Source organism: Colossoma macropomum, unplaced genomic scaffold (assembly GCF_904425465.1).
Source record: "Colossoma macropomum unplaced genomic scaffold, Colossoma_macropomum, whole genome shotgun sequence".
Classification (NCBI taxonomy): Eukaryota; Metazoa; Chordata; class Actinopteri; order Characiformes; family Serrasalmidae; genus Colossoma; species Colossoma macropomum.
The window spans coordinates 18,386,259-18,413,066 of record NW_023494794.1 but is presented as its reverse complement, the minus strand read 5'-3'; the positions used below and the strand labels follow the sequence as shown (position 1 = coordinate 18,413,066).

Genomic DNA, 26,808 nt, shown 5'->3' with positions numbered 1-26,808 from the left:
TAAAAGACGAGAAGGTCAACAAATATCAACATGTTTAGCACAGAAATGAAGAGGAGCAGTTTTGATGTATTCTAATAATTTCCAAAAAGTGTCTCACATTACCTGATTTGGCTGTATATGAAAGGGATGAGAATAAAGTTGCCTTAACTAATGAAAATAAATTACTGAATCGATTAATTGAACCGGACAGCTCGAACGAGTCGGTTCGGTGAACTGAATCGAACTTCCTCTCACCAGGGAAGTGACATTCCAAACGAGGTCACGACTGGCGGTTGTAGTCTTGGTAGTGGCCGGCGAGGAGTAGTAAAAATCAGTTACACATGTGAAATTCTCGCGGCTGTTTCGCCTACGCGATTGGGAATTCTTCATGACAGAGACGGGACGACTGTTTTCATCGTTGGACATTTCATTCAGAAAGGAAAATGTCTCAAGAAGCGAGCACGAGTTCAGTAAGTTAACCAGAGTTTTGTGATTGAGGGCGAAGAGCCAGTGTTGGGCTTTGATTGGTTATCCGAGACGTCAATAAAAACAGTCGAGCCGTTCTATTGGCTGGCGTCTCACTGCCCGTCATCCATTGGAGGGTCGTGAAGAAAAGGCGGTTTATGTAGAAGCGCGGTGGAAGGAAGCACTTCCCATGGTTTTATCTGAAGTATTAATTAGTGTTAACGCTAAAATGGCCCATTTGGGAGCGTATTAAGGTTGTGAGTTTACAGCTGGGCTGTTCAGTCGATATGATTGAAAGGCGGGTTGATTCACTCTTTACCCTTGACATGCACTCAATGAAGCGTTGCAAGTGACAGAAATCAACTCGTGTGAAAGCACTCGCTCATTAAACTCAAAGGGGAAATCCACCGATTTTTCAAAAGTTCTGCACAGTTCAGTCGTTCAGATGTAAACAAAGTCCTTCTGAGTGTTTTGATATGAAATGCATATGAAGTGCGTTGTAGAGAAACTTACCGACTCGGATTTCTTAAAGGGGAACGCCACCGATTTGCCACTTCTTGAAATGTCAGTATAATTCAGTAGTTGAGATGTAGCGTTAACGTTAGTCATTCAGAGGGGTTTGATGTGAAATGGTTCATTTGGGAAAAAAAAACGAAATAAATAAAAACATACAGACTCAGAGTTCTTTACAGTGGTGGTGATGGGAACCGGGGATCCCTACACGCCTCTGAGTTTTTATATAACTTTGATGATGGTAGGATAGTCATAAATCTGAACAAAAGTGGACTGGGGACTGTTTCGGCTTAGAACACACTTCATGTATCCCTCCACTATAAATACATTAAAATACATTGATTAAAATAGGTTTTAGACCAGCACTTTTTTCACAGACGCAGATGTCATAACCATTATATGAAATGACTTTCTGCAAGGGAGCTTTCAGAGTGATCAGACTCCTCAGATGTCTGGTTCCTATCACCACCACTGAACAATTTGGACTCCTTAAGTTTCTCTAAAACAAAGCATTTCAGACCAAACCACTTGGAATGACTTTAACATGATAATGATGTAATTATGCAGAAAAATTTTAAAAATTTGGTGGAGTTCCCCTTTAAACAGTGATAGTGATAGTGATAGGATCCAGGCGTCACAATGTCTACAGTGCATATATGGGTCACTCCATGAAAAAAAGTGCCATTTGAGTCAACATTAGGTGCTTGTATTAGAGACAGAAATCTGGTAATAAATGTTTTTCAAGCATGCAAATGCATGTATTCAGTGTTTATTATTAACATAGTATATGATTTGTTGTATTGCAAGTGGAACCTTTTTTTTTGCATATTCATTCATTCATTCATTCATTCATTCGTTTGTTTGTTTGTTTGTTTGTTTATTTGTTTTAGGAATGCAGGCATGTCCATATAGAGTCACTGAGCTTCCGTCTTAATTATTACTACAAAAAAGTTACATTAACATATAATCTTTGCCATACTCAGTTGTGTATGTGCTGCCACATTAACAGTACATTTATTTATGAATTTCTTTGGTTAGGCCTGTCACAGTTATTGCATAATTGCCTTTATTTGAGATGGTTTTCCACAGTTATTATATTTCCCAGTTATATTATGCAGCAACAAACAAAATGTGAATTGGGTCTGTTGGGCTGAGGTAAAACAAGGTTAGAAAGGAAGCAGTAAATGCATTCATTCAGGCATCATGGAGGTTCTGAAAAAAAATCCAACTTCTAACTTAGTACCATGGTGCTCTAAGATATTTTTACATAGTGGGCAGTACTGAGTGAGTCACTGCACTAAATCCAAAAAAAGCAGGCCTAATTATGCTCATTTTGTAAGGTTTTTTTTTGTAGTACTAATGAAATCCACGATATGTTCAGAAAACTGTATTATGTCAAAATTTATCATGATAACGTTAAAATATAGTCTTATTGCCCTAATGACAATTAATTGTCAGCCGAAATTTAATGACCAAGAAAGCCCTACTTATTGTGTGGCTTTTTAGAGGCTTTACACATCTGGTTCCCATCACCACCACTGTGAACAGGTCTGACTCAGTATGTTTCTCTAGAACGGAGCATTTTACATCAATACACTCCAAATTTTATAAATGATGTATTTCACCTATAATGAAAAGCTGTTGCATGGCTTATTAAATAGTTGCTTTTTTGATTAGCTTGATTTGATTAGGCTTCTCGACTCATTGAAATGACCCCACATTATTTAGCTATAGTTTTCTATAGCTATATACAAGTTACTGTTGTAGGCTCATCTTTGAGCCTCCGTGAATCGATGAAACTGGCAGCACCTCTTAGCTATTGAGGCTGTTTATGGTGCTGTCTCCTCAAGCTGAGAGGCAGTTAGGCTATCCTACCTCCTCCTTCAAGAAAACATGGCAGTTAAGATGACTGAATAGCAGTGAACAGTAGCAGTCTTGTGGAGAAATGTGTGTGTATCTGACACCACACACTCCACACATGCACCAGCTAACAATGAGTTATCAGCATTGTCCAGAAGATGCAGGGCGTGGGGACTCGGGCCCTTCAGGATGAGAGCATGTTCTTTTCTGAGCTCCTTCTCCAGAGTTCATTCATTAGTTAGGCCTTGGACAAGAAGGCACACTATCCTTTATAGTCTAAACACTTCAACTGCCAACCACTTAACATGGAAGGACCGTTTAAGTACATAAGAGTGAGTTGGAGGAGTTTTGTTGGCCTTTGTCAGCTACAGGTGCTGAGGTTGTTGGACAGTGGCACTTGGATGAGATTTGTAATTTGGCTTCTTTCTTTCAGGAAGGAAATGGAAAAGTCACCCGGGTTATTCGCATGGGAACCAGGAAAAGCCAGGTGAGAATATGATTTGTTCATTGCATTGGTGTAAATGTCTGACCTCACAATGATTTGATTTGATTGTGATTCTTTTGGAAAGGATTCAGCTCATTATAAAATCACCAAGAGTCGACTTTTCAATTCAGACTGAACGTTTCAGAATTCTTTAAAAAGTGGATTTTACAAATGACATTGGAGTTAGACATATTGGAAAAAATAAAACATAACACATAAAATATGTCATAACTTTTACACAGGACACAGTTTATGTTTGCGGGTAGCTACTGATGTTACATGCCATCTGTGCAGAATATAGACAGCATTATAAATTCGGTAGTATTAGAAGCTAGCCCAGTTCGTTATTACATGGTAATTATATTTAGGAATTTGGCAATTATAGTATCAAGAAACATGCAAGCTAGAGGGCTCTGTGACACTCACATGTAGTACCTTGTAACGAAAATTGGATCATGTCATTGTTCATTGCACTAAGTCTGCAAGCGATAATCATTTTTCTAAATTTACTTTATTGTGCAAGCTTAGCCCCTTTCTGCAGACCCCCTGCTGGTCATTCTGCCTGTGAAATAGATAGATATTTTGAATTAATGTTATCAAATAAGGTTGATTCCCCCTGAGAAACTCAACTGAGGCAGAAATGGGTTAATTCTAATGCTTAGAAAATGATTCTAGAATATATTCTTAACCAAAGAGTTTCTGAAAAAAAAATTTGAGTCATTTATATTTATGAACATTTGAAAAAGACCTACTTTCACTTTTTTTCCTCATTATTCTGTCTTTCTTGATAATATCCTATTAATGAAGAATCAATAAGTTAAGAACAGGCATTAATGATGGGTAACAGAGTTTTATTTATTAGCGTGATAAAGCTTAATCATTTTAAAAGAGCAGTTATGAGCTGAGGGTGGATAGATGAATGAGAGCGGGCGTGTCAGACAGTGTGCTGTGATCGGATAAGAGCCCATCTTCATCTGTCCCTACAGAGATTGCTGGGAGTGACCAAGTCCATTTTACTCTTCACAGTACTTTATCAGCGATGACTTATCATTACTGTCAAACCCAAACCTTTTATCTTAATGTCTTGTCTTTTTTTTTACATAAAAAATATCATCTTCCTTTTACATTGTGTGAAAATCTAATGATAAATTGTCCAATAGAAATGGTCCAGAATTACTTTGAATACATTCTTGTAATATTAAAGGGGAATTCCACTGATTTTTCAAAGTTTCCATATCATTCAGTATTGTTGAGATGTGAACAAAGTCATTCAGAGTAGTTTAGTGTGAAAATTATTTATTGTAGAGAAGCTTGAAAAGAGTTCTTTACAGTGGTGGTGATAGGAACCAGGGGTCACACTGTCTACAATGCAAATATAGCAATTGTACGTACTCTCGAGTTTTTATGTGTATAATAGTAATGATAAAATAGGTAAATCTGAAAAAATAAGTTTTCTTTGGATACTTCTCAGGCCAAACCCTTCTCTCAGAGCTATTGTAAAACAATGTCTCAGGCACCAGGCAAAATATCTGTAACCATTTCATGTAATAACTTCCTGTGATGTAGCATTTAGAGGCATTAAATAATTCAGACGTCTGGTTCCCATCACCACTACTTTGAACAATTTTGGCTTGCTAAGCTTCTCTACAATGGAGCAAACAGTGACTTTGTTTACATCTGATAATAAATTTCCCCTTTAAAGCAAGCGTGGCCAAAAATAACAACCATACTTTTCATTTTCACAATACAAATAAATATCACAGCATTTAGTTTTTCTGAGTTTGATATATTGGAAAAGACAAACAATAGTGCCACATTTAAAATAATGCCAAAACTTTGAACACAGTGATTTATTATGTAGCGTTTCAGATACTGCACTGTGCCAAATACAATTAAACAGGTCTAATTAAACTCTCTTTGTAGTGAACTATGCAGTTGTTCCTTAAGTACTGACAATATCCATGATATGCTTAGAAAAGTAGATGGTGATGTAATTTATCGCCATAACAATAAATATCGTGCTGTGTCCCACCTCTATGTTAAGGTACTTTCTTGTGAAGTTGATAGTGCTGCTGCAAGCATTAGTCTACATATCTTTTGACAGCAGATCTTGCTGATTCTTGTATTCACTGTTGGAGCTGTGTCTATGTTGCAGTTGGCCCGGATCCAGACGGACAGTGTGGCAGAGAAGCTGAAGGAGCTGTATCCTGACCTGCAGCTGGAGATAGGTATGAGACTCATGGCCTGTGCAAAAGTCAGAGACCTTCCTTCATTTATTTCATTTCCAGTCAAAACAGCCATTATGCTTGCATAAGGAAGGAAAAAGTCAAAAGAAATAACAGGAGTTCCCAAAACTGGAGTTCAAAAATAATTAAAAGATACTGACAAAATGGGGCTTCTAACTGTGCAGGACCTGGAAGACCACCACAACTATCCCTCTCAGATAAACAGCACTTAAAGCTTTCATCCAGAGAGGAGAAAATCAAGCTCCACTCTTACTTCAGATCCGAAAAAAATCCAGGTGTTTCCATCCTTCCACTGTGAGCAGACCACCCAACGCTATGGGTCTGAAAGAATGTGCAGATGTCAAGAAGTCATTACTGAGAAAAGGAAATAGACAAAACAAGAAAATTTGCAAATCAAACAAAGAAACTGCTGTTCTCAGAACAATGGACTGACCACCCCAAAGTCCAGTCCTCAACATCACTGAGTGCATTTACATGTCCTTAAGAATCTGATAACCGCAGAAAATCAGATTTTGTCAGTAATCTGATCAACGCATTTACATGCACTTAAGTAATCCGATAACAGGCAAAACTCCAGCTCTACATGAGTCAGGCAGTATTCAGATTTCTGCTTTGCAACCAGCCAGTAAACTCACACAAGACGTGATGTAAACATAACATAAAAGTCAAACTTCATGCCGCAACTTTTTTTTAAACATTGCGCCACTTTATCTGAAAATATGAACATACATCATCGAGAAGATGAAGAATATTTAAATGTTTTATTTCATCAAGCATGTAATTGGTTTCAGCATAGCTCCAAAAGTGTTCATTGCCGTCTCGCAGGTGCTGTGTTAAACGCTGCTGGCTTATTTCCGGTACCGCCTTCTATTTTCGCATATGTGAGACTGAGAAATCCGAAAGAAATCAGAGTAAGAGTTTACATGTGCTAAGAAATCTGCTTACTGAGCTAAAATGTAGCTCTTTTTATCGGATTTCTTAGTCTGATTTCAAGACCTTACTCCGATCTAAGAAATCAGAGTATGCTGTTTATACAACCATTTGAATAATCGGATAACAGCAGAAATCTGATTATGACCAGATGATGAGGTGCATGTAAACACACTCACTGAATGTGTTTGGGATTACTTGGATTGCAGGAAGCAGAAAATGCTACCAGCTTAGTCTCCTGAAAAGAATGACAGCTGTAAAAAAAGGCTGAGTGGACATAATAAATACTGAACAACATGGTCTGGTCAGTTGTTTAGGCTTCTAAGCAGTTTTCTGTTAAATATGTTTTCAGATTTTTTTCCTGACCCTTTAAAAATGAATAACCTCATCTGCTTAATGACCGTTTTGACTAGAAATTAAATGAAGTCAATGAACATTATCTGTAAACCTCTAGGCCTGCCACTATCAGTTAAATTAGTAATTGAGTGATTACTGATCAATCTTTAAAAAAAAAAGCCAGAAAATAAAAATGAACATCATGAACAGAAACACATCATACATAGATTTCAAAATGCTATTGTATTTATTATAAAAAGACAAAAACGTTAATAGAGGCTTAATTACAAAAATACTCATAAATCAGTGTCTCTATGAGGACTTTATTTCTTGCTGTAAGAGAGAGCAGTAGGAGAATTTCAGATTTGCATAATCATCGTACAGCTTTCCAAATAATCACTGGTCATTTATCAAGAAGGTCAGTTTTCTGTAGCTAATCGTGACACAGTGTAATAGCCTCTGTCTGCTTCTACAATCCAGTTTCTTTTATTTGTTTATTGTCTGTGTTTATTTAATTCTTCATTTTCTTCGTCTGTCCCATTCACCACTGCTCTCTCAGTCTGCCTCTCTCTCTCTCTCTCTCTCTCTCTCTCTCTCTCTCTCTCCGTTTTTGTCGCTCTTTTCTCTGCAACGCTTTCAGACAGTTGAGCGATTGTGTTTTAATGGGACTGTGTAATCTACACCATTCCTCTCGTCTCCTCCTCTGATGAATCCTCCTGTCTGTGTCAAAGCAGATCAGCACTGATGTCAGAAATGGAGTCAGTGGGCACAGTTACGTTTTGTTAAACGTTTCCTATGTGTGTTTCAGTGGCCATGTCGACAATCGGAGACAAAATCCTGGACACCGCATTATCAAAGGTAATAATACACATAAAATACATAATATTACAGAGAACAGAGCGCTTCCAATACAGTCATAAGAAACCCAGTGTTTAGGGCTCAACGATTAATCGTTTCGATATCGAAATTGCAATTTGAAATATTTTATTTTATACAAAAATTATATCCCACATTATTCAACATCTTAACAAATTGTGAGTGATTTAACCTGATAATGTATGGCCTGTGAAGTGGCAGTCTAGCACATTCATTCAGCGTTGATCTAAAAAAAAAAAAGGATGTGCTGGTGCTCCTTTTTTGATGGAAAAAAGGCCTGGAGCTTAAGTTGGCAAAAATAATCGCTTTTAAATTGTAATCACAATTGGATATTTTCCCCACATCATTCATCCCTGTGTTTATATTACTGCCTTCTGCGAATGATCATTCTTGGTGTTTCTCTGATGGTTGTTAATTGTTATGGTTGATGCTGTTACTGTTATTTTTAATAAAATAGATTATATGGATCATTCCACCGAGTTGGTTCAACTCAATTTGGTTCCAAGGAGTTGATTCCAAAAAAAATCAATTCTTCTACTCCAACAGCTGTGGCACTCAGGGTCAACTCTTGGCCAAATGTTCGGAATGAACTCTTCGACTTTGTGTTTTTTCATCATAATTGTCTTGAATTGTCGTGAGTTTGAGAAGCTGGCGAATATGAAGTCCACTTCAGCCTCGTGAAGATAACATCCAACTGCTTCCGTTTCAAAGGATTCTGACTAAAGTAATGATTTTATCAGTACATCACTCCGAGTTTCCCCTCACCCCTCAATATGCGGAATGTTATACTTTTCACTTTGAGTGACCCTACATATTAATATTAAAGTTTATATTAAAGTTTTGAACATCCCATTTTGTCCTTATGAAAACAATCAAAACACTACAGAAACTTTACCAAATGTTTCAGTGGTGACAATTTTAGCTCATTTTGAGCAGAACTCAAAAGCGCCAGCCAGTACCTGACTAGCAAACATAGCTTTGAACAGTTGTACACACATTAAATCATAATACCTTTCATTAAAACACAAAAGAGTTTACTCTATTACAGGAAATGTGTTTCAGCAGTGACAGTTCTGAATCTTACACAGTGCTTTTCAGACTTTTGGACACATTTACTTTAAAACAATGGGATCCACCTGCTCGTCGTGTGGCCATGAGGGACAGGGATACAGTCTAAACTTGGGACAGCATTTTTGAATGACCTTTTCATTTAAAAATTAAATTCATGATATCTAAATTGTTCAACTTCACTTTAAAAGAAATCAAAAAGATCTTTAAAAAAATGACTAAAAATGATAAGTATTATTTTCAGAAGTTTAAGGGTTAAGGTTTAGGACAGCCACCTCCTAATAGAAAGTACCCTATAAATGATGATTTTGTGTATATTTAGTTTATTACTATCTCAGTTAATGCCTTGGGTTTAAATAAATCATAACATAATCCTTGTAAATATCTAAAGTCTGAATACTCAAATGTTTTTTAAATAGTTTTTTTTTTTTTAATTGTGGGACTGCAGTTTGAACCAATTCAGTAGAATGGTCCATATCTGAAGAACAAACTAGACAAACATGCTTTGGGATTAGGTATGTTTTAATATATTGCACAAAATTAGTCTTACAGCTACTTTCTAACTAAAAGCTGCTGAAGATGTATTTTTCTTGCTGTTGTTCCAGATTGGAGAGAAGAGCTTATTTACCAAAGAACTGGAGAATGCCCTTGAGAGAAACGAGTAAGCCGTATCCGCTGTGCCTGAACAGAAGCGCCATTGTGGAGTCCTGCCCATAAAGTGACCAGGCTGGATAAAATCTTGCTTAAACCACATCACTGAGAATCAGCATAACAAAACAACAGACCTTTGCCCTGTTAATTATGTTGTAAGATGCTTGAACCAAAGCCTGGGCTTAAACAGTTGGCTTGGAACTTTTTTTGAGCTTTTAGCGCCCTCTGCTGTGAAAACACGGGTACAGCAGGCGATTCTAACATAGCAGCTTGGAATCTTAAAGGGAACTTCCACTGTTTTTTCTAAATTTTGGCATCATTAATTTAAGGTGTAACCAAAGTCATTCAGAGTGGTTTGATGTGAAATGCTTGATTCTACAAACTTACAGAGTCAGAATTGTTGACTGCAGTGGTGAGGGGTCCAGACATCCAAAGTGTTTAATGTCTCTAAAAGCTACCTCACAAGTTATTACATGAAATTATTATGAATATGCTGCCTGATGCTTGAGACGTTGTTTTTCAAAGACTTTTTTTAAATACATGCATGGTGGAGAGGTACATGCAGGATGTTGTGAGGCAAAATAGCCCCTGAAGAAAAATTATTTTTCAACATTTATCACTGTTTTATTACATATTACATTTATTATGTTACACATAAAAACTCAGACAGGTTTTAGGTGTAGGTTCATCTGTGACTTCGGATAGCAAATAACATTTTATTTGGATACACATATTTGCATTAACCACCACTGCATTAACCACCAGTGTAAAGGAAATTAAAGCAGGCAAGTTTCTCACCATTTAATATCAAACCACTCTGAATCACTTTGTTTACATCTCAAGGATTGAATTATGCAAACTGAAAAAGGAAAATGGTGGAATTAAAATTAAACTAAATCAGGATGGTGACTGAGACACAGTTTTGACTTTTTCAGCTCTTTTTAAACATATCTTAAACATGGCTTGTGTCTTTCCCACTGAAATATACTGTACCTGTACATAGTTCCAGTCAAAAGTCTGATTGAATTCATCTGAAATGTATTTCCATATATTTTTCAAAATATGTGTCAGGTTTGTAATATATTTCCATATATGTTTGACAAATGGAAATATGCTCTTATATGGCAGAATATTAAAATCTATTGGCACATATTTAAATATTCAGAAATGATTTAATATGAGCGTAACATATATTTTTCTTCTATATGGGAATTTTTCTTCTTAAAGACTTTTTAATCTATAGGCTTCTGATTTAAATGCTTGAAATAAATGGGGCAAAGAAAGGGCTTTAAAGAGTCTAACATAGAAGTTTAAATTTACCCTACACTATCTTGGTCACTTCACAGTTCTGTATGTGCTATTTGATTGTTCTGATGTCTTTACTATTATTCTAATACAGAAAATAGAAGGAAATGTCATAATGTGACTGTTTTCTCACTGACATTGACTATTTAATTTCTGTTTTTCTGTTAATTTATTCTTTTTCTCTCACCAGGGTGGACCTTGTAGTGCATTCTCTGAAAGACCTGCCTACCTCACTGCCTCCTGGCTTCACTATCGGCGCTGTTCTTCAGTACGTTTTAGCATCTTTAAGGCTTTATATGGTGAAACTTTTGCGCAACTGCAGAAGTTGCAAATCGCTAGCTTTTTGAAACATGACCTCCCTGCAACTTAAGAGCTACAGAAAGCAAACACGTTCCATTATTCTACTAGTTAGTAAGAGTAATAGTTAATGTTTCTCTATATTGTATTCTTGCTATATAAAATGTATCATTTTTATGTCAAGAGGAGATGAAATGATCTTGCTATGTAATTCCGAAACAGCAGGCTGGCAAAACATAAGTGCTCACACAAGCAGCAAACATTTGTTATGTTAATGTTAGCTGGGTAGTTAACTAGTTGTTAAAGCTAACTGGTTACCAACACATAAGGAAAAATATCCCAAGAGACCATCCTCCCTTTTATATTTTCTTGTCTACAATGCATTGAAATAAATAGATTGAAATAATATGATTAAGAATATTGTTTAATATGATGACATGGTACAATACCTGCGTTTTGATTGGCTGTTTCAAGAAACTTGTTTCAAAGTTGGAATGATTGCAACTGTTGCAGCTGAGTTTAAGCAAGTTTGATGTGAGTTACAGGAGGTATGGCAAGCCGTTTTAGCTTTTAATCAAAGACACGTACAAATTTAACTTAATGAAATTCTAATTATATCTTGCTTAAAATGACTAGTGAAAACGTTTACATGTAAGAGCAACATTTATACTTGTAACACTTACGTTTTTCCTAGTAACAAGTCAATTACAAGATTTATTAGAACAAAGTCTGAGAACTTTTTATATGAAAATTTAATAAGCACAGGTTACAATGTAATTGAGTGAATTGGGATATTTTACAAGTTGATGTCAGATTTCATCGAATTTCTGATATAAAAATTGTGGACTAACAGCTAAAACGGCTTTCCATAGACACAAAATAGTCTAATGCACCTTTCGAGCATCAAAAGATGCAACCAAGCTGCTTCATTTTAAAATAAGTGCATTTGAATAGTATGACAGTGCTATCATAAGTACTGACTTTGACATTGTGGATATCTCCCAGACGTGAAAATCCCCATGATGCTGTGGTGCTTCATCCAAAGAATGCTGGACTCACCTTGGACGGCCTGCCAGAAAAAAGGTAGAACATTTATAGACATGTTTCTTAGAATATCTAGCATCATATTCTCAGCCTAGCATAGGAAATTTCTTTTTAAGCCAGGAAGTGGTCAGAGCTCTTACCCATTGTGACCTTGGTGTCCTCTTTCAGTGTGATTGGCACGAGCTCACTCCGCAGAGCGGCCCAGCTGAAGAAGAGATTCCCTCAACTGGAATTTGAAAACATCGTATCCTTTCTCACCCAGTGCTTCACTAAGTGTCTGCATGCTCATGTGTGGGTGAAAATGCAATGTGTACATTCTCTTTTAGAAGTTGAGTACTTTTACAAATACATGTATACAGTTATTCTAATATGGTGATAATCTACAACTTTACATTTTTAAAAATAATGTAGGAAGCTGCAAAGAAATATTAGATGTGATCAGAATGACAAGCTGAGCTACTTAAGCAATAGAACACGTGAGGGAGTGTGTTATCACGAAATAACATCATGGCTGTGATTTGGTCGCTGTAGATCATCACAGTTGTGATGTTATTTGCGATAACACACAGCCTTGAGTGTTCTGTTGATTTTATGCAACAGTTAAATAAATAAAGTAAGAAATGAATAAACTGGGTCAGAAACGCGGCATTTAATATGTTTTAATGTTCGCAATTCCTTCCGCCAAATTATAGTTCCTTAACAAGCAGCTTGTTGCTACGTCAGAGTAAAGAGCTCCGCTCACTCGCTGCACAGTCTGCTGTAAGCCTCGCCTTTTGAAGTACAGACTGAGCCATAAAACTGCTGCAATATCAAGTTTAGCTCGGTTTGGTCAATTTTTGCTGGATCAATATTAATGTTGTTTTGTTCCAGCCAGTCTGTAAAGCATTTTACAGCCCATTTTGTTTGGCGAATGGTATCGTGTTCATTTCTGGCTAATTCCAGGTTGTTTAGGTGTTCCGAGTCTGACCAAATCGGCTGTCGGTCAAATGGGATCTTAAAAGTATCCATTTTCTGTTTGTGGCAAAGTAAGAAGTAAAAACGTTCAAATGGCTTGAGCGTCTCCTACAGCTGTCAAAGTTGTTACTTAGCAACGGCGTCTCAGCGGAGTGATATAGTGTTTGTGAGAAAAACATGATGTTATGGCAAAATAACAGCACAGTTAGAACGCTTCTCAACTGATCAGCTTGCTAACTAACTGCTGTATAAAGATTATTATAAAGCCATATAACTTGTTAATGAAAGTATAACAAAATATGTAATATTGTTATTAACTTCTGGTGTTTACTCTACTTATTGTAAAATCCAACCATTTCTAATATGACGGGTCATTCCAAACTTTTAAACAGTAGAGTATTTTGATTGTGGTATGAATCCAAAGGGTGCTTGCATTTATGAGAGTGTTCATGTACATGTGGTGATCCTTTACTGGGTTGATTTAGAGGGGAAACCTAAACACCCGTCTGAGGAAGCTGGATGAGAAGGATGATTACGCTGCCATCATTCTGGCTGCAGCCGGTTTAAAGCGCATGGGCTGGGAAAACCGCATCAGTCAGGTAGATTTCCATGTGAATCTTTATAATAATTATAATAACTTTATTTATAGAGCACTTTTCATATTGGTGGCTGCTCAGGTTTACAGACAAATGAGAAAGATTAACAGTAATAGAAGAAATTAAAGCTGAATTTGATTTTCTTGTATTATAGTAACTGTTCAGTAACAGCAGTATGAAAGAAGAAAAATTAAATAGAAGTTGAGTATTCATCTAAAATTATATGAAGCAATCACAGATCAAATAAAAAGATTAATTTAAAGAAGGATTTTAATTAAAAGGTGAATTAAACAAATGGTTTCAGACATTTCTTGAAAGTGTGTACCGAGCTTGGCAGCCTAATGAAAGGTGCATAATAGCTTAATAACTCAGAGTCTCCACGTTTTCTGTGTTTTATGGAAGGTATTTGCAGAAGATCAGTATCTACAGATCTATGATCATGTGTTAGAACATAAACAGACATTCTGAGAGGTACGCAGTTGTTTTCAGACCATTAAGTGCTTTAAAAATTAGATAACAAAATTTAAAAAAATACAGGCCACTAGTGCAGTTCTTTCAGTATGGGCGGTTAAAAGCTCTGTGTTTTGTGTTGTTAGGAGTTGTAGATGTTGGTTTTTTTTGGGGGGGGAAATTCAGTAAAAAGGGGCATCAACTCTGCTTGTAACTTGCATGAACAAGTTTCTCTGCATGCTTTAGGATCACTTTAGCATTATTTCTCAAATAATTGAGTGTCATCAGCAAAGCTATGCAAATTTATATCATGTTACCTCTACATAATGTCACTGGGCACTCCACAAGAAATTATTTCCCAGTGAAATAATCTACTTTTGTAAAGTGGGAACTGAAAGCTTGAAATATCCTCTTGATTTTAGCGATGCAGAAGTTCAATATTCTGGATCGATATTTACACAATGCTGGTGTTTAACCATCTACACTAAAGTATGTTATGCTATACTGCATATTCATGTTTATGTGATTTGCTACTGTGAAACATGAGTGTCCTATCAGAGCACTTATGTTGGATCATTTCTCTGTATCTGCTGATGCCCTGAGTTCATAAATCATATGTTGAAAGACAAAAAGTTGGATTGATACATCTCTACTTTATTCATAGACAAATATAGACTTTTGTGCAGTATTACCGTCTCATGCTGTGTAGTGGGGCAAAAGAGTGACTTGCTGGTAGCAGAATCAGTGAATTCATGATAGAGCTTACATGTTATGCAAGCATACCACTTCATAATGATTTATTACGCATTCGTTCATAATGTTGGTTGGTTTGAAGCTCTGGCTTTTATCTGTTGTTCTCCACTGACAGCTTAAATTTCTGTTTAACATTGTCTCTTTCAGGTCTTGGGCCCTGAAGACTGCATGTATGCTGTAGGCCAAGTAAGTTGTCAGATATAACTGGCCATGCAGGACCGTTGAACACTGACATTACATTAAAAACAGCTGCTACTGGATATTATTGTCATTTAGATTTCAAGATTATGTATTCTAAGCTAGGTTGTCTATGTTTGCCCTGTACAAGTATAAAAGAGAGACGTATACGGCTTTATCCTGAAATCATTGTGTTTTGCAAGAAAGCAACGTAGGAAACACCTGTGTAGCCATCTGTGTCAACGGCCGCCATATAGAGCAAAACACTGCTACGCTGCTGTTGTGTTTGCATGTGAGCAGATGCCCCAGAATTTCATAACGAAGGCAATCGTATACAAACCCAATTCCAAAACAGTAAAACCCAATTCCAGTATGTCAGATGCTAAAACGAAAAGTGGTGATTAGTAAATTCTGTTTGACCTGTATTAAATTTAAAATGGTACAGAAAACACAATATTTGATGTTTTACTTTATAAACTTTTTTGTTTTTTATAAATATATGCTCATAAATGAACCAAAAATTTTGGGATAAGAGCATGTTTGCCGCTGTGTTACATCATCTTTCTTTTTTGCGCTTAAAAATCGTTTGGGAACTGAAGACACAAACTAAACTGTGCCTGAGGGGTCGAAGGTCATAGGCATTTATGTGTGGGTTTCGGCCTTTTCCTTTACGCACAGAAATTTCTCCAGATTTCCTGAATCTTTTGATGATATTATGCACTGTTTAGGGTGAAATACATAAACCTCCTGCAATTGTTTGCTGAGGAGCATTTTTTGATGATGCATTTTTGGCAAAGTGCTAAGTCTTGATCTATCCTTGTCTATAAAGGACAAGGCTTTTCCTGGATGTTCCTTTTTATATCCAAGCATAATTGCATCACCTGTTAAAAATGTTTTCCGAAAAATTCACAATGTTTCTAATGTCTTAATTGCCCCGTCCCAACTTTTTTGGAATTGGGTTTGTATGTTGATATTGAGAGATAAGCAGAGTTGGGAGTGTCCCCAATCACTCAGTCCATGGGTAAAACCTCAAAATACCCCCTGGCTGACTGATGAAGACACTGTCACAGGGGTGTAAATCTCACAATGATTCAAATGCATCATGAAGTCTCACCCTCCGTTTCAATACTGTTGCTCGATGCCATCTCAAGGGCCGTTCCACTACTGTATTAGCTAAAATGAAAGTTTGTTAGATGACATTGCAGATCATTGCATGGTTATTTTTTTTCACTATTTTTTACATCAGTAGGTATCTAGCTAATTATAACGTACATTTTGGTTTACATAAGTCCAGTTACGTGCTTGCATGCCAGTTATATAGTAGGTCGGTAACAGACATGTAGATATTTTGTGTGCAAAAGTTTGAACACCCACAGTCAAATGATGTTTTATTTATATTCTAAATGAAACTAAGTTAAAGCATCCTCTACAGAGAAAAAACTTGAATATGGTATTTTACTTACAACTTTTAATGCACACTTTCTATGTATTTGCTATAGGAAAACACATAGGAAAAAAACAAAACATCAGTTGTGCCATAACTTCTGCACAGGCCACATTTTATGTTTTATTGTTTCCAGTATGTTAAATTCAGCAAATAAACAGTAATTATGCAGTAAGTAATTCTGTAGTAATTCTGCAGAAGTGTGTTCTCTGTAGAGGACATGTTAATTTATTTTCACTTCGAATATCAGCAAAGCATGTCCTATGACCAGGGGCATCCAAACTTTTCTATACTACAGTAACTCGACTGGGTAGTTTAGGATTTCCTAACTTCAGATAAGATCTTGTCAGATATAATTATTTGTTTATCATCTTACCTCTAACACGTACAAACACTAACAAACCTAGTACTGAAGTTTCTGTGATATGATCCCAGAAAAAAAATCTTTTAAAAATACTTCTAAAATGTCTCTATAACATTTTATTTTGGCCAATAAATTTGCTAGTTTGGTATTATATAATATTATTATAATAGATTACAATTCTAACGTTTTAAAATCCATGCACTTGAATTGGCATGGCACTGATGAGCATCTCACGGTTGTACTCAACTCTGTTTTTTAACATTCAGTTTGCTACATTCAAACTGGGCTTTGTGCAGCACATTGCTCCATATGTTACAAATGATACTAGTTAGCAAGCCAGCATCAAAAGAAGAAACGCCGTGCACCATCGTTCTCTAAATCTTAAGCTTAAACCAGACTAAGTGTTTTTTTTTTACCAAGTTAAGTACGTTATGCTCAGGCTGCTTAAAAATGGTTTCTGTTAGCTAGCTAATTGGCTTACTGAGGCTAGCTTATAGGTATAAGAGGCTAAACGCTTTGCTTTAAAGCAGTATTGAAATTAAGTTTCAGTTTTCAGTTACTGTGCAGTTTGATTTACATATTTGGGTCAACTTATTTAATATGCAAATGTGATTAGGGTAACTACTGTTAACACTATTTTATTGTAGAAAATTAAAATAATGCCATATAATAATGTTTTTTTATTTGAAAACAGTGCAAGAATTTTGTTTTTAACAAGAAATTTGCTAGTCTTTTATTATTGTAGCACGGGGGGTGCACAGAAGAAGCGTAGACCGCTCAGAGTTCATGCCCATGACACAGCTTTACTTTGACGCAGCAGCCAAAGCACAAGAAAGGAAAATCATTCTTCTTTCCAAAAGGGAAAAATGCTCTTTAAACCTCTAGCACAGCCAAAGCCTGCTACAAAATCCTGCCAGGGGTTATGAATCAGGACCCGCTCTCCCAAACACAGTACCTACTCGAACTGCTCCCAAGTTCACATATCCTGTAAACATACTCCACATACATGAAAATGCAAGTGAAAACCTTTACTTACTTTTCTAAGAACTAAATGCAGTCCGGTTTAGCATCAACAAGCACCATGGGGAACCAAAGCATTCTCTGACGCCGCGTTATATTATTCTGATCAATTATAATTCATTCTAACATTCTGAAATCAATGGACTTGCATTGGCACAGATGAGCATCTCACAGTTGTACTCAACTCTGTTTTTCAGGGAGCACTGGCCATAGAGGTGAGGGCGAGAGACCGGGACATCCTGGAGATGGTTTCTATCTTACACCACCCTGACACTGTACTGCGCTGTATAGCAGAGAGGGCCTTCCTCAAACAGCTGGTTAGTCTTCCTCACTCACTCGCACAAAGAGAAAAGCCAAACTAATGCTGCCGTCACGTGCTGATCGGACGTTCCTGTTTCCCCACTTGGGAAGCCGTAATTAGTACACCTTTGCGTTAAAGTGCTTTTGTGGCCGGAGACATGCTTAGCTAGTTAGCTTGCCTGATCTACTTTGGTGTATCTCATTCACCAGTGGGAGGAGAAAAGTCATTTTAACCAGTAATATCATGATCTACCCACCCCCACTTATCACGAAGCAAAAACTAGCTCAAAGACCCACCCTAACCGTCTCTGCCATGGTCGCTCTCTCTGTTTGTAGCTAGGCTAATTTTGCCTTTTCTCTACTTGTTAAAAATACTAGAAACATCAGGTTCTTTATTTCATATTTGCTATCTTAGAGCTAACAGGCTAGAATTAGCTACCTAGAATTTTGCTTACTGAAGAAAATATAACCATAGTTTACAGCATTAACATGGATGTTAGCTAGGTCGCTAGCTAAGTTGTTAGCTTCAGTGGTCAGTACCAAGGCATACATTCTGGTATGAATATTGTTCCCACTTGTGATTGTAATTGGAAAGGATGTTTATGTGCAACTTTTAGATCAGAACAGGTTTATCGTTTGCTTTGTATCTTAGAAGTAGTGTAAAAATAGCTAAAGCATGGCACATTCTTGCAGCAAGGCTGTTATAACTGTCCTTGTTCTTATATTTGGCAAATAACCCTGAAACAGCTCACATACAGTTAAATGGATTTGGCTACTTTTGTACTTTTGTACTGTTTGACTACTATTTTCTTGTATTATAAATCTCCTTCTCTCTGCTCTTAGGAAGGAGGCTGCAGTGTACCAGTCGCTGTGTACACAGAGGTGAAAAACTCTGTGGTAAGTAATATTCACATATGCTCAGTGAATTTGCACTTAAGGGGAATAAAGTATCCTCTCAGGTCTCAGTCACTGTGCTGCTAGTAATGTTAACTCAGATGGATTGACCTGAATATGTGCTGTTGGTGTATAACCGTGCATATATCTGGGCTAAAATAGTCTTTTCTCTGGTTGCAGCTCTATTTGACAGGCGCAGTTTACAGTCTAGATGGTTCCGACTGCTTGAAGGACACTATGCAGACCAACGTAGAGCTAGACAACAAGGTTCGAGTCTAGACATACACATACACATTTTCTTTTTCTGTTTGTCATTCTTGCTAGCCATCCGCTAAGCTGCATTTTAAAATTTTTCATCAGTCTAAATGGCTTAATTTCACTCTCATCCAGTTACAAAAGGCAGTTTCTGAGTAGTCACGTTTACATGCAGCCTAATAATCTATTAATAATCTGACTTATAGCTCAATCGGAATAGAATACGTCCATGTATACACCTCAATCGGAAAACAATTCGGAAAACAATTTCTATCCAATTGAACGAGGTGGGTAATCCTATAAATAATCCGTTTAATGGAAGACGCCTGTATCCGATTATATTCCCAGTCGGAACATGTATGTATGTTCTGCGCATGTGCGTCATGTCATAGCAAAAGTTTATATTGTTCAACATGGCGGAGCACAAACTGGTCTGCAGAGGAGACAAAGTTTATGCTCTGATCTTTAAACGACGTGGTGGGACGGGCGTCCAGCTTATGCGTCTCTGAACACGACGTCTTACTCTCGCAGCTTCCTTAATAAGTACATGTGAGGTACATTTTTCTGAGTCTGACATTAATTTACGTCAATTAAAAACACAAGCGCACCAACTGAAAACTCATCTCACTCTGCCTGGACCTCACGTCGTGTTCGCTGTCATGGTAACGTTTACTCTAAGTGGTCCTCCATGCATGTGCGTCATTTTGGATTGGATTACTTGTAGTGAGCATGTACACGAAGATTTTCCATCAGATTGTTGAGTGGAGTGAGCATATAAACACCTCAGTCTTAATCTGTAATCAGAATGTATTCAATCGGATTGGCAAAAATCTTTGCATGTAAACGTAGCCAGTGTTCAGAATGCAATTCCAGCCTCGCTCCTCACAACTTTACACATTTTTTTTAATTATTTATTTTAAAACTTTGTGTCACCTTACTGGACAAGTGTGAACTGAGCTTTAGATGCGGAAACCATTTACTCCTCTGTGTGCATTTTAGGTGCCTGAGAGCACAGAAGAGCGTGTCCATGTCGGAATAACAGCAAATAACATCTCTCTGACGGCTCTGGACGCTGCAGAGAAGCTGGGCGTGGACCTCGCCAACCTTCTGCTTACTAAAGGAGCCAAGGACATCCTTACCACAGCCAGGCAGCTCAACGACGCCCGATAATGGCTCTTCTCAGACACTGCGGTGTGCAGGCCCTTTGGGAGATCTCTGACCCACACGACAGACTTTTAACACTGTCAGCTTGAAAACTGCATACAGACACCCACCACAGTCAGAGTCATTGTCACCTCATGTATAGTCACATTATATTTGTATCTGTCAGCATGTAAGATATATCCAATGCCAGAGCAGGACAGCTGCAGTTCTATTTAACTGGAATTAAGAGAATGATTGTACGCCTCCATTTACCAGTATGACCACCATGAAGATAATTCTTTTAGCATTGCCATTTGTGCCTTAACTACACTGAGCCTCAGGCAAAATAGTTCATTTGGAGCTGAATATCAACTGTGATAACATTTCATTTATCAATTACGATAAGTATTTGTAACCATATTACAAGTCAGACGGTCTCTGCTCTTTTAGTGTGATGGACTTTTGTCCACCGTAAAAGAATTACTTTTAGTGAGGTGGGACATTTTCATATCTGGTCATAACATCAGGCAAATCTGCAGCCACGTTTACTCCTAAATGCTTCCTTCTTTTAGCCTAAATCTTTAGTGTCTTTTACAGTGTCATTGTAAAAACACTGGGTGCTACTTCATTTTAGTGGACTTGGGCCTACCTACTTCTCTTATCCACTGCCAAGCCCTTAGGAGGCCCTGACACAGATTAGGCCTAGTGGAGCACTAAAAAAAGATTTTGAGTGGTGAACCTCCATAAGCACTATTAATTCAGGGCCTGACCTAATTTGTGTTCAGGAAACCGCCCCTTATTGTTTGATGGGCAAACAGGACTGTGTAACATTCTCCCAAGAAAAGTCTAGGCAGTAAGATGGACCTCGTACTGGATATCGTTTATGGCCTGAGTCCTCTAAAACTGCCAGGATGCTGATTCATTTACACGTATGTTGTTCTTACACTTTGAAACGTGCCTTATTGTGGTAATGCAGTCTTGAGCTGTACTTCTTAAACTACTGAAATTAAAATTATTTTCCAAAGGTTTCCTGTATATTTGTTGAATTGTCAGACACCATGAATTCCCAGCCATATTCAGTCATTTAAGATTAAAGAGGTGAAACCATAAGTGCATCTCCTTAGCTTGACCAAAGATCATGTATAATCCTGTGTGGCTTGACCGGTGTTGCTACTGACAGAAGTTTAAGGGGAAATATCTCAGCGATGTGTAAAAGCACTTTAATTAAAATGAAGAATTATCTGCTTCAAATAACATTTTAAGTTCATTCATTTAGATTAGGTAGCCAACACTACCCAGGTTAGGCTACAACATTAGTAAGTTACAGGGGAATTCCACCAGTTCAACAAAATTTCTGCACAACTCATTTGTTGAGATTTAAACAAAGTAAAATGGAGCGTTTTGATATGAACTACATTCATATACATTGTTCTTTACAGCAGTGGTGATAGGAACCAGAGGTCATGGCAGCTTCAACCGCCAGTAAACCTACATGCATCTTCTGATTTTTATATGTAATGTTGAAAATGGTAAAACACTAGTGACTAAAAAATGGTTCCTTTGGGGACTACTTTCCTCATAACACCCTGCGTGTACCACTCCACCAGGAATTAAATGAAAAAACTCCAGGTATCAGGCGGTGGATTCATAAGCACTTCAAGTGGCAATGTCCTGTAATGTAATGTAGCTTTTAGAGATATTAAACACTTAAGACTTCTGGTTCCTACCACCGTTACTGAATTCTTCTGACTCAGTAAAGTTATCTAGAAATGAGCAGTTTCTATTAAACCACAGTGTATGACTTTCTCTCTTGAACATTTAATAAGTAAATTCTTGTTGGTGGAATTCCCCTTTAATTGAATTAGCAGTGCTAGAATTGATGACTTAGCGGGAACAGTTCCGACCTGCTACGGTATGTCTATATATAAAAAAAAATAAATAAATAATAAAAAAAAGATTACCAGGAAACAAAATAAGCACCCACCTGAACTAATTACAGCATAAAATTCAGTTAACAGACACCAAAATAAACAGCAGCTCCAAGGTAAGTTCGAGAAACACGTTTATTGGCAACCGTAGAAAAATCACAGAGACACATCGACAGAGAAACAGTGGGAACCGCTCTTTTTCAGAAGAGCTGGGTGGCCCTTAAAAGGGCCTTTGGGTTTGGGTTGTTCAGGCAGTCAGAGTTCGCGCCACTGTTTAGTATTCTTGGGACTGTGAAGATCCTTTCTTTCCCGCCTTGCCGGAGCTCGGGGCGGCCTGGCCGGTTTTCTTGGGCAGGAGCACGGCCTGGATGTTGGGCAGAACGCCTCCCTGAGCGATGGTCACTCCGCCGAGCAGCTTGTTCAGCTCCTCGTCGTTGCGGACGGCGAGCTGAAGGTGACGGGGAATGATCCGGGTCTTCTTGTTGTCCCTAGCGGCGTTACCCGCCAACTCCAGGATCTCAGCGGTGAGGTACTCGAGCACGGCGGCCAGATACACAGGAGCGCCGGCACCTACCCGCTCAGCGTAGTTTCCTTTCCGCAGAAGACGATGGACACGACCGACTGGAAACTGCAGACCAGCACGGGAGCTGCGGGTCTTGGCCTTGGCGCGGGCTTTTCCTCCGGTTTTGCCTCTTCCAGACATATTCGTTGAATTCTTCTTTTGCTTCTCTCAACTAAAGAAAATCAGAGAGTGAGGTGTGTGAAGTTGGTGCAGTATTTAAGGACAGGCTGAAAAATGGGCGCTTTGACCCTCCCCCACATTCCTATTGGTTACGTCCACACCGAGAAGGTTCTCATTGGCTCTTGGGACAAAAGCCTGACAGGATGCGAGCTCTCATTGGCTGCAAGCTGCTATGCATAAACAGCGCAAACCAAAACACCTATCAGAGCTTTGCTAGCCAAGCTCCACGCTGATTGGATGGCAGAGTCTAGCTGTTCTATCATTGGTCTTTACTTCTGTCAATCGACTTTGGGCGGAAAATTCAAACCAATTAAATATGTTCCCTCTGAATTTTAAGTCGATACATCTTGGCGGAAAGTCAACAAAGCCTTTTCTTTGAGATATCAAATTATACCCCAACCCTAACCTCAAAAGACATCAGCTGAAGGTTATCTTAAGATAGCTTTGAAACATAAGATCTGTTAAATGCATTATGTGTTAAAACGTCAGATTCTCATGTAGGATAAAATAATTTAAAAAGTCTCACATCTGTATCTAAATCTGTTAGTATTAAAATAGACATAGCAGGAAACCCTGAGTATACAGATTCAATATTTGTTCTTTAAATGTACTACTTAAGATGAGCATCTAAATTTAGGCCATCATGCTCAAACTACACAGATACACCTAGATGTACATGTATGCCTGTGCTATTTCAGGCTATATTTGTTGCAGGACTGAAGCAGATTCATTCTTTCCCCCCTCCAATATCTGATCCAGAATTTTCTGCTGGTATTGGCTCGATACCTATCAATATTATATTGGCCTCTCTAATTAGAAGGGCTTTTCTTTTTGATAATAGCTCATCTGTATCATAGCTCTGGCACAATATTATAAATCATCCAAAAGTTAGCACATTTAAAAAGAACACTAAGTAAAATGCATTTTTCAAAAATAATTTATTCAGAATAAATTAAACATTGAAGTAGCCACATAGTAATATAAAGCTCCAAATATCTTAGAGGCATTCTTTTCTCTTTAGGCGACTCACTATTACCATAGAGAATGACATTCTGGGCCTAATAGTAGTGTAACATTGGGGTCTTCATTCAGCCTTTTTTTTTTTTTGGTAGGAAAGAGGATAACAGACTGGAGAAAGAGCAAAGGATCTCAGCCATTCATAACCAGATGAAAACATTAGTTTATAACTTCTTCCAGATGTCAAACAAAAATGTTCAATCAATTTTGCAATCAAAGGAAATGCATTGGAATGTGTCGGCCTGAAGTAATCATTGAGAAGACTGCAGAAAGGGTTAGGAGACGACAATGACCTGGATAAGTGCTTACATTTTCATTCAACCAGCTTTCACCATCAAAGGCCATGGCACCACACTTCCTAGAACAATCTTGCTATTGTCTTGTGACGTACGTGGTCACACAATTTCCCTTCGAATAGCTAAAGCCACCAGAAGCTGAGTTAAGCATTCACCTTGCTGCTAGAAGTCTGCCATTTTAGCTGTTATGTAGATCTGAAGGTGGAATTGAGAAGTGCTCCCACTTAAACAGTATTATTTACACATGTTTAGGTCGAGTCAGCTAAGCTATGCATGCAGGGGAACCCACTTTTGGGCATTCTAAGTTTATTGCAGCTAAATAAATAAGGACTTAAGTCACGGTAGGGAACTTTTATTTTGGAGCATATTGTCCAGGATGTGTCTTTTTTCCTCTGAGCAGTGAGTAGTCTTGAAAAGATTGAACGTAATTTGTGGAAACCGTTCATAATATCCCCTGAGGTTTTTTTTATTTATCTAACCTGAAATACTTATTATAGCTTAGTGTAAATTTAACTTGATATAATTTATCATTATAATCAGAAACTTTCAATCATAGTTAAATTTGTCTTACTTCTGTTTGTATGATTCATAGCTTTACAACTAAAATTCACTCAAACATAACTGTGAGATATGCATACTACTCCTGTGTACTAACAAACATTATAAAAGAAGAAGGTGCCACAATGAAAGTACCACTATTTGAAAAACAGGGCTTAATATTTGTTGATCTAACTTGCTATTAACTACAGCAAAACAACAAAGCGCACAGCATAAGCCTCACCATAATTAACCCATTAACAAATCCTTGTTTGGTAAGGAGTAATAATTTAGTGTCAGTGACAGTAAACAATACACAAAATAAGAAAACCGATGAAGAAAAAGCTCCCCAGCGTTGTAAACAATCAGAGAAAGTTTCAAAGTGCAACTGATGAAAATTAAATAAATAATAAAAACACATAGCAACATAATGTGGGAGGCTGTGATAAGGATTGGTTTATGTCGCCCCCTTGTGCTGAACAAGTCTTACAGCATTTCACTCCCCTCCTATTTTCAATTCACTTCTGTCCCTTATCCTCCATGAAAGCAGCTATTTAAAGTCTATTATTAAACCCACAGTTTAGACAATCAATAGGTATTTCAGAAGGAGACAAATCCCTTTGTTTTTCTCTATGTTTCTTTGAGAATTCTGCCCTGAACACAACATTAGCCAGAGCACAGATGTGCGTCCGCCTGAGGCGTATGTACTCATCACACTCGTGAAGCAACGATGGCTGTTTGGGTCAAATATTGTGGACAAGGAGGGTCAAGGCTATGCCTGTCACCTCCCAAAAAGGGAGCACAGGCTTCATTTTGTTCCAGGAACTGTTTCTAACGCTCTAGCTGCCCCTTGCTCGTTCGACTGGCGCCCGCACCACGTCTATCCAGTTTCTCTCTCTGTCCGTGTCTCAGTTGTCGGCCGTGTTGGCCCCCCCGTTGGTGGCGCTACTTTTGCCTTTGCTTTTAGATGAACGGAAGGAGAAGCGCTTGATCAGGCGGCGTGAGAAGCTTCCAGACTTCTTGCGGCTGCTGGAGGAGCAGGAGGCTGTGGACGAGTCGTTGCCCAGGTTGCAGACGTCCTCGTGGGACTGGCTGAAGCTGGGGTCCTTCTGCTTGTGCCTTCTGCGGAACAGCAGTTTCGTTCCACTGCGGAGAAAGCCCACTGCAACCCAAAAATCACAGTCAGACAGTGAAGGCTTATAAACACAGGCACACAATGTTTCTCCATAATTTAAACACAGATATAAAACATAGTCAAATCTGAGTGGTTTGATATGAAATGGTGCATAGCAAAGAAACTTACCTACTTGGATCTCTTTACAATGGTGGTGATAGGAACCAGGAGTCGTAATGTCTACAACGCAAATATAGGCATAAGCAAATGACTAGTATGCCTACATGTGTCTACAAGTTTTTCTATGTATAATGTTTGATAATGGTAAAATAATTACAAACCTGAAAAAATTTATTGGGCACTATATTGCCTTACAACACCCCGCATGTACCCCTCCATGCATTTAAAATAAATGAGTTAGGTAATCTCAAAAATATCATAAAACAATGTCTTAGTCATTAGGTAGTGTGTTCGGAATCGTTTCATGTGAACTTTCTATGAGGGAGCTTTTAGAGTCAGTAACCTCTTCAGACGTCTGGTTCTCATCACCACCACTGTGAACAATTCAAACTCAATTGGTATAATTCATAATATAATTTTTGAGACGTAAACAAAGTCTTTCAGAGTGGTTTGATGTTAAATAGTTCCTTGTACAAAAGGTTACAGACTCAGATTTCTTTACAGTGTTGGGGACAGAAACCAGGGGCTACAATGTTAGTTAATGGTAGTTTCTGATAATGATAAAATAGTAGTTAATCCAAAAAATGCCT

General features: G+C 37.8%; 3 protein-coding genes across 9 annotated transcripts in view; 1 reads left to right on the top strand and 2 right to left on the bottom strand.

Annotated features, from left to right (window-relative positions):
• The first annotated feature begins 244 nt into the window (after nt 1–244).
• On the top strand, nt 245–21,432 carry hmbsa (hydroxymethylbilane synthase a). 2 transcript variants are annotated; one of them, XM_036580465.1, is made up of 14 exons: nt 245–449; nt 3,251–3,304; nt 5,457–5,529; nt 7,622–7,671; nt 9,363–9,418; nt 10,904–10,981; nt 12,016–12,093; nt 12,223–12,298; nt 13,494–13,607; nt 14,955–14,993; nt 18,010–18,129; nt 18,956–19,009; nt 19,187–19,273; nt 20,261–21,432. In XM_036580465.1, the coding sequence occupies exons 1-14, from the start codon at nt 423–425 to the stop codon at nt 20,429–20,431; spliced, it is 1,077 nt and encodes a 358-aa protein (XP_036436358.1). In that variant the 5' UTR covers nt 245–422; the 3' UTR covers nt 20,432–21,432. The 2 variants fall into 2 exon arrangements, with proteins under 2 accessions (XP_036436358.1, XP_036436359.1); XM_036580466.1 differs by lacking the exon at nt 245–449 and adding an exon at nt 2,998–3,149.
• Nucleotides 21,433–22,448: 1,016 nt separating this feature from the next.
• Nucleotides 22,449–23,145, bottom strand: LOC118814729 (histone H2AX). Its single transcript, XM_036580463.1, has one exon. The coding sequence runs from the start codon at nt 23,033–23,035 to the stop codon at nt 22,607–22,609; it is 429 nt and encodes a 142-aa protein (XP_036436356.1). The 5' UTR covers nt 23,036–23,145; the 3' UTR covers nt 22,449–22,606.
• A 1,893-nt stretch (nt 23,146–25,038) lies between these two features.
• c2cd2l (c2cd2 like) overlaps nt 25,039–26,808 on the bottom strand; it is a 34,533-nt gene continuing 32,763 nt past the window's right edge. For 4 of the 6 annotated variants that reach the window (XM_036580458.1, XM_036580459.1, XM_036580457.1 and 1 more), the window contains exons 15-16: nt 26,228–26,278; nt 25,039–26,086 (exon numbers count right to left, since the gene is read on the bottom strand). In XM_036580458.1, coding sequence (XP_036436351.1) covers nt 25,833–26,086; nt 26,228–26,278 — 305 coding nt within the window. In that variant the 3' untranslated portion in view covers nt 25,039–25,832. The remainder of the gene's footprint in view (nt 26,087–26,227; nt 26,279–26,808) is intronic. The other 2 variants (XM_036580461.1, XM_036580462.1) reach the window with 1 other exon arrangement.

Coding starts and splice junctions, on each gene's coding strand:
- hmbsa (XM_036580465.1), top strand. CDS start 423: ATGTCTCAAGAAGCGAGCACGAGTTCA. Junction 9,419..10,903: donor AATGCCCTTGAGAGAAACGA/GTAAGCCGTATC, acceptor TTCTCTCACCAG/GGTGGACCTTGTAGTGCATT. Junction 19,274..20,260: donor ACGTAGAGCTAGACAACAAG/GTTCGAGTCTAG, acceptor TGTGCATTTTAG/GTGCCTGAGAGCACAGAAGA.
- LOC118814729 (XM_036580463.1), bottom strand. CDS start 23,035: ATGTCTGGAAGAGGCAAAACCGGAGGAAAAGCCCGCGCCAAGGCCAAG.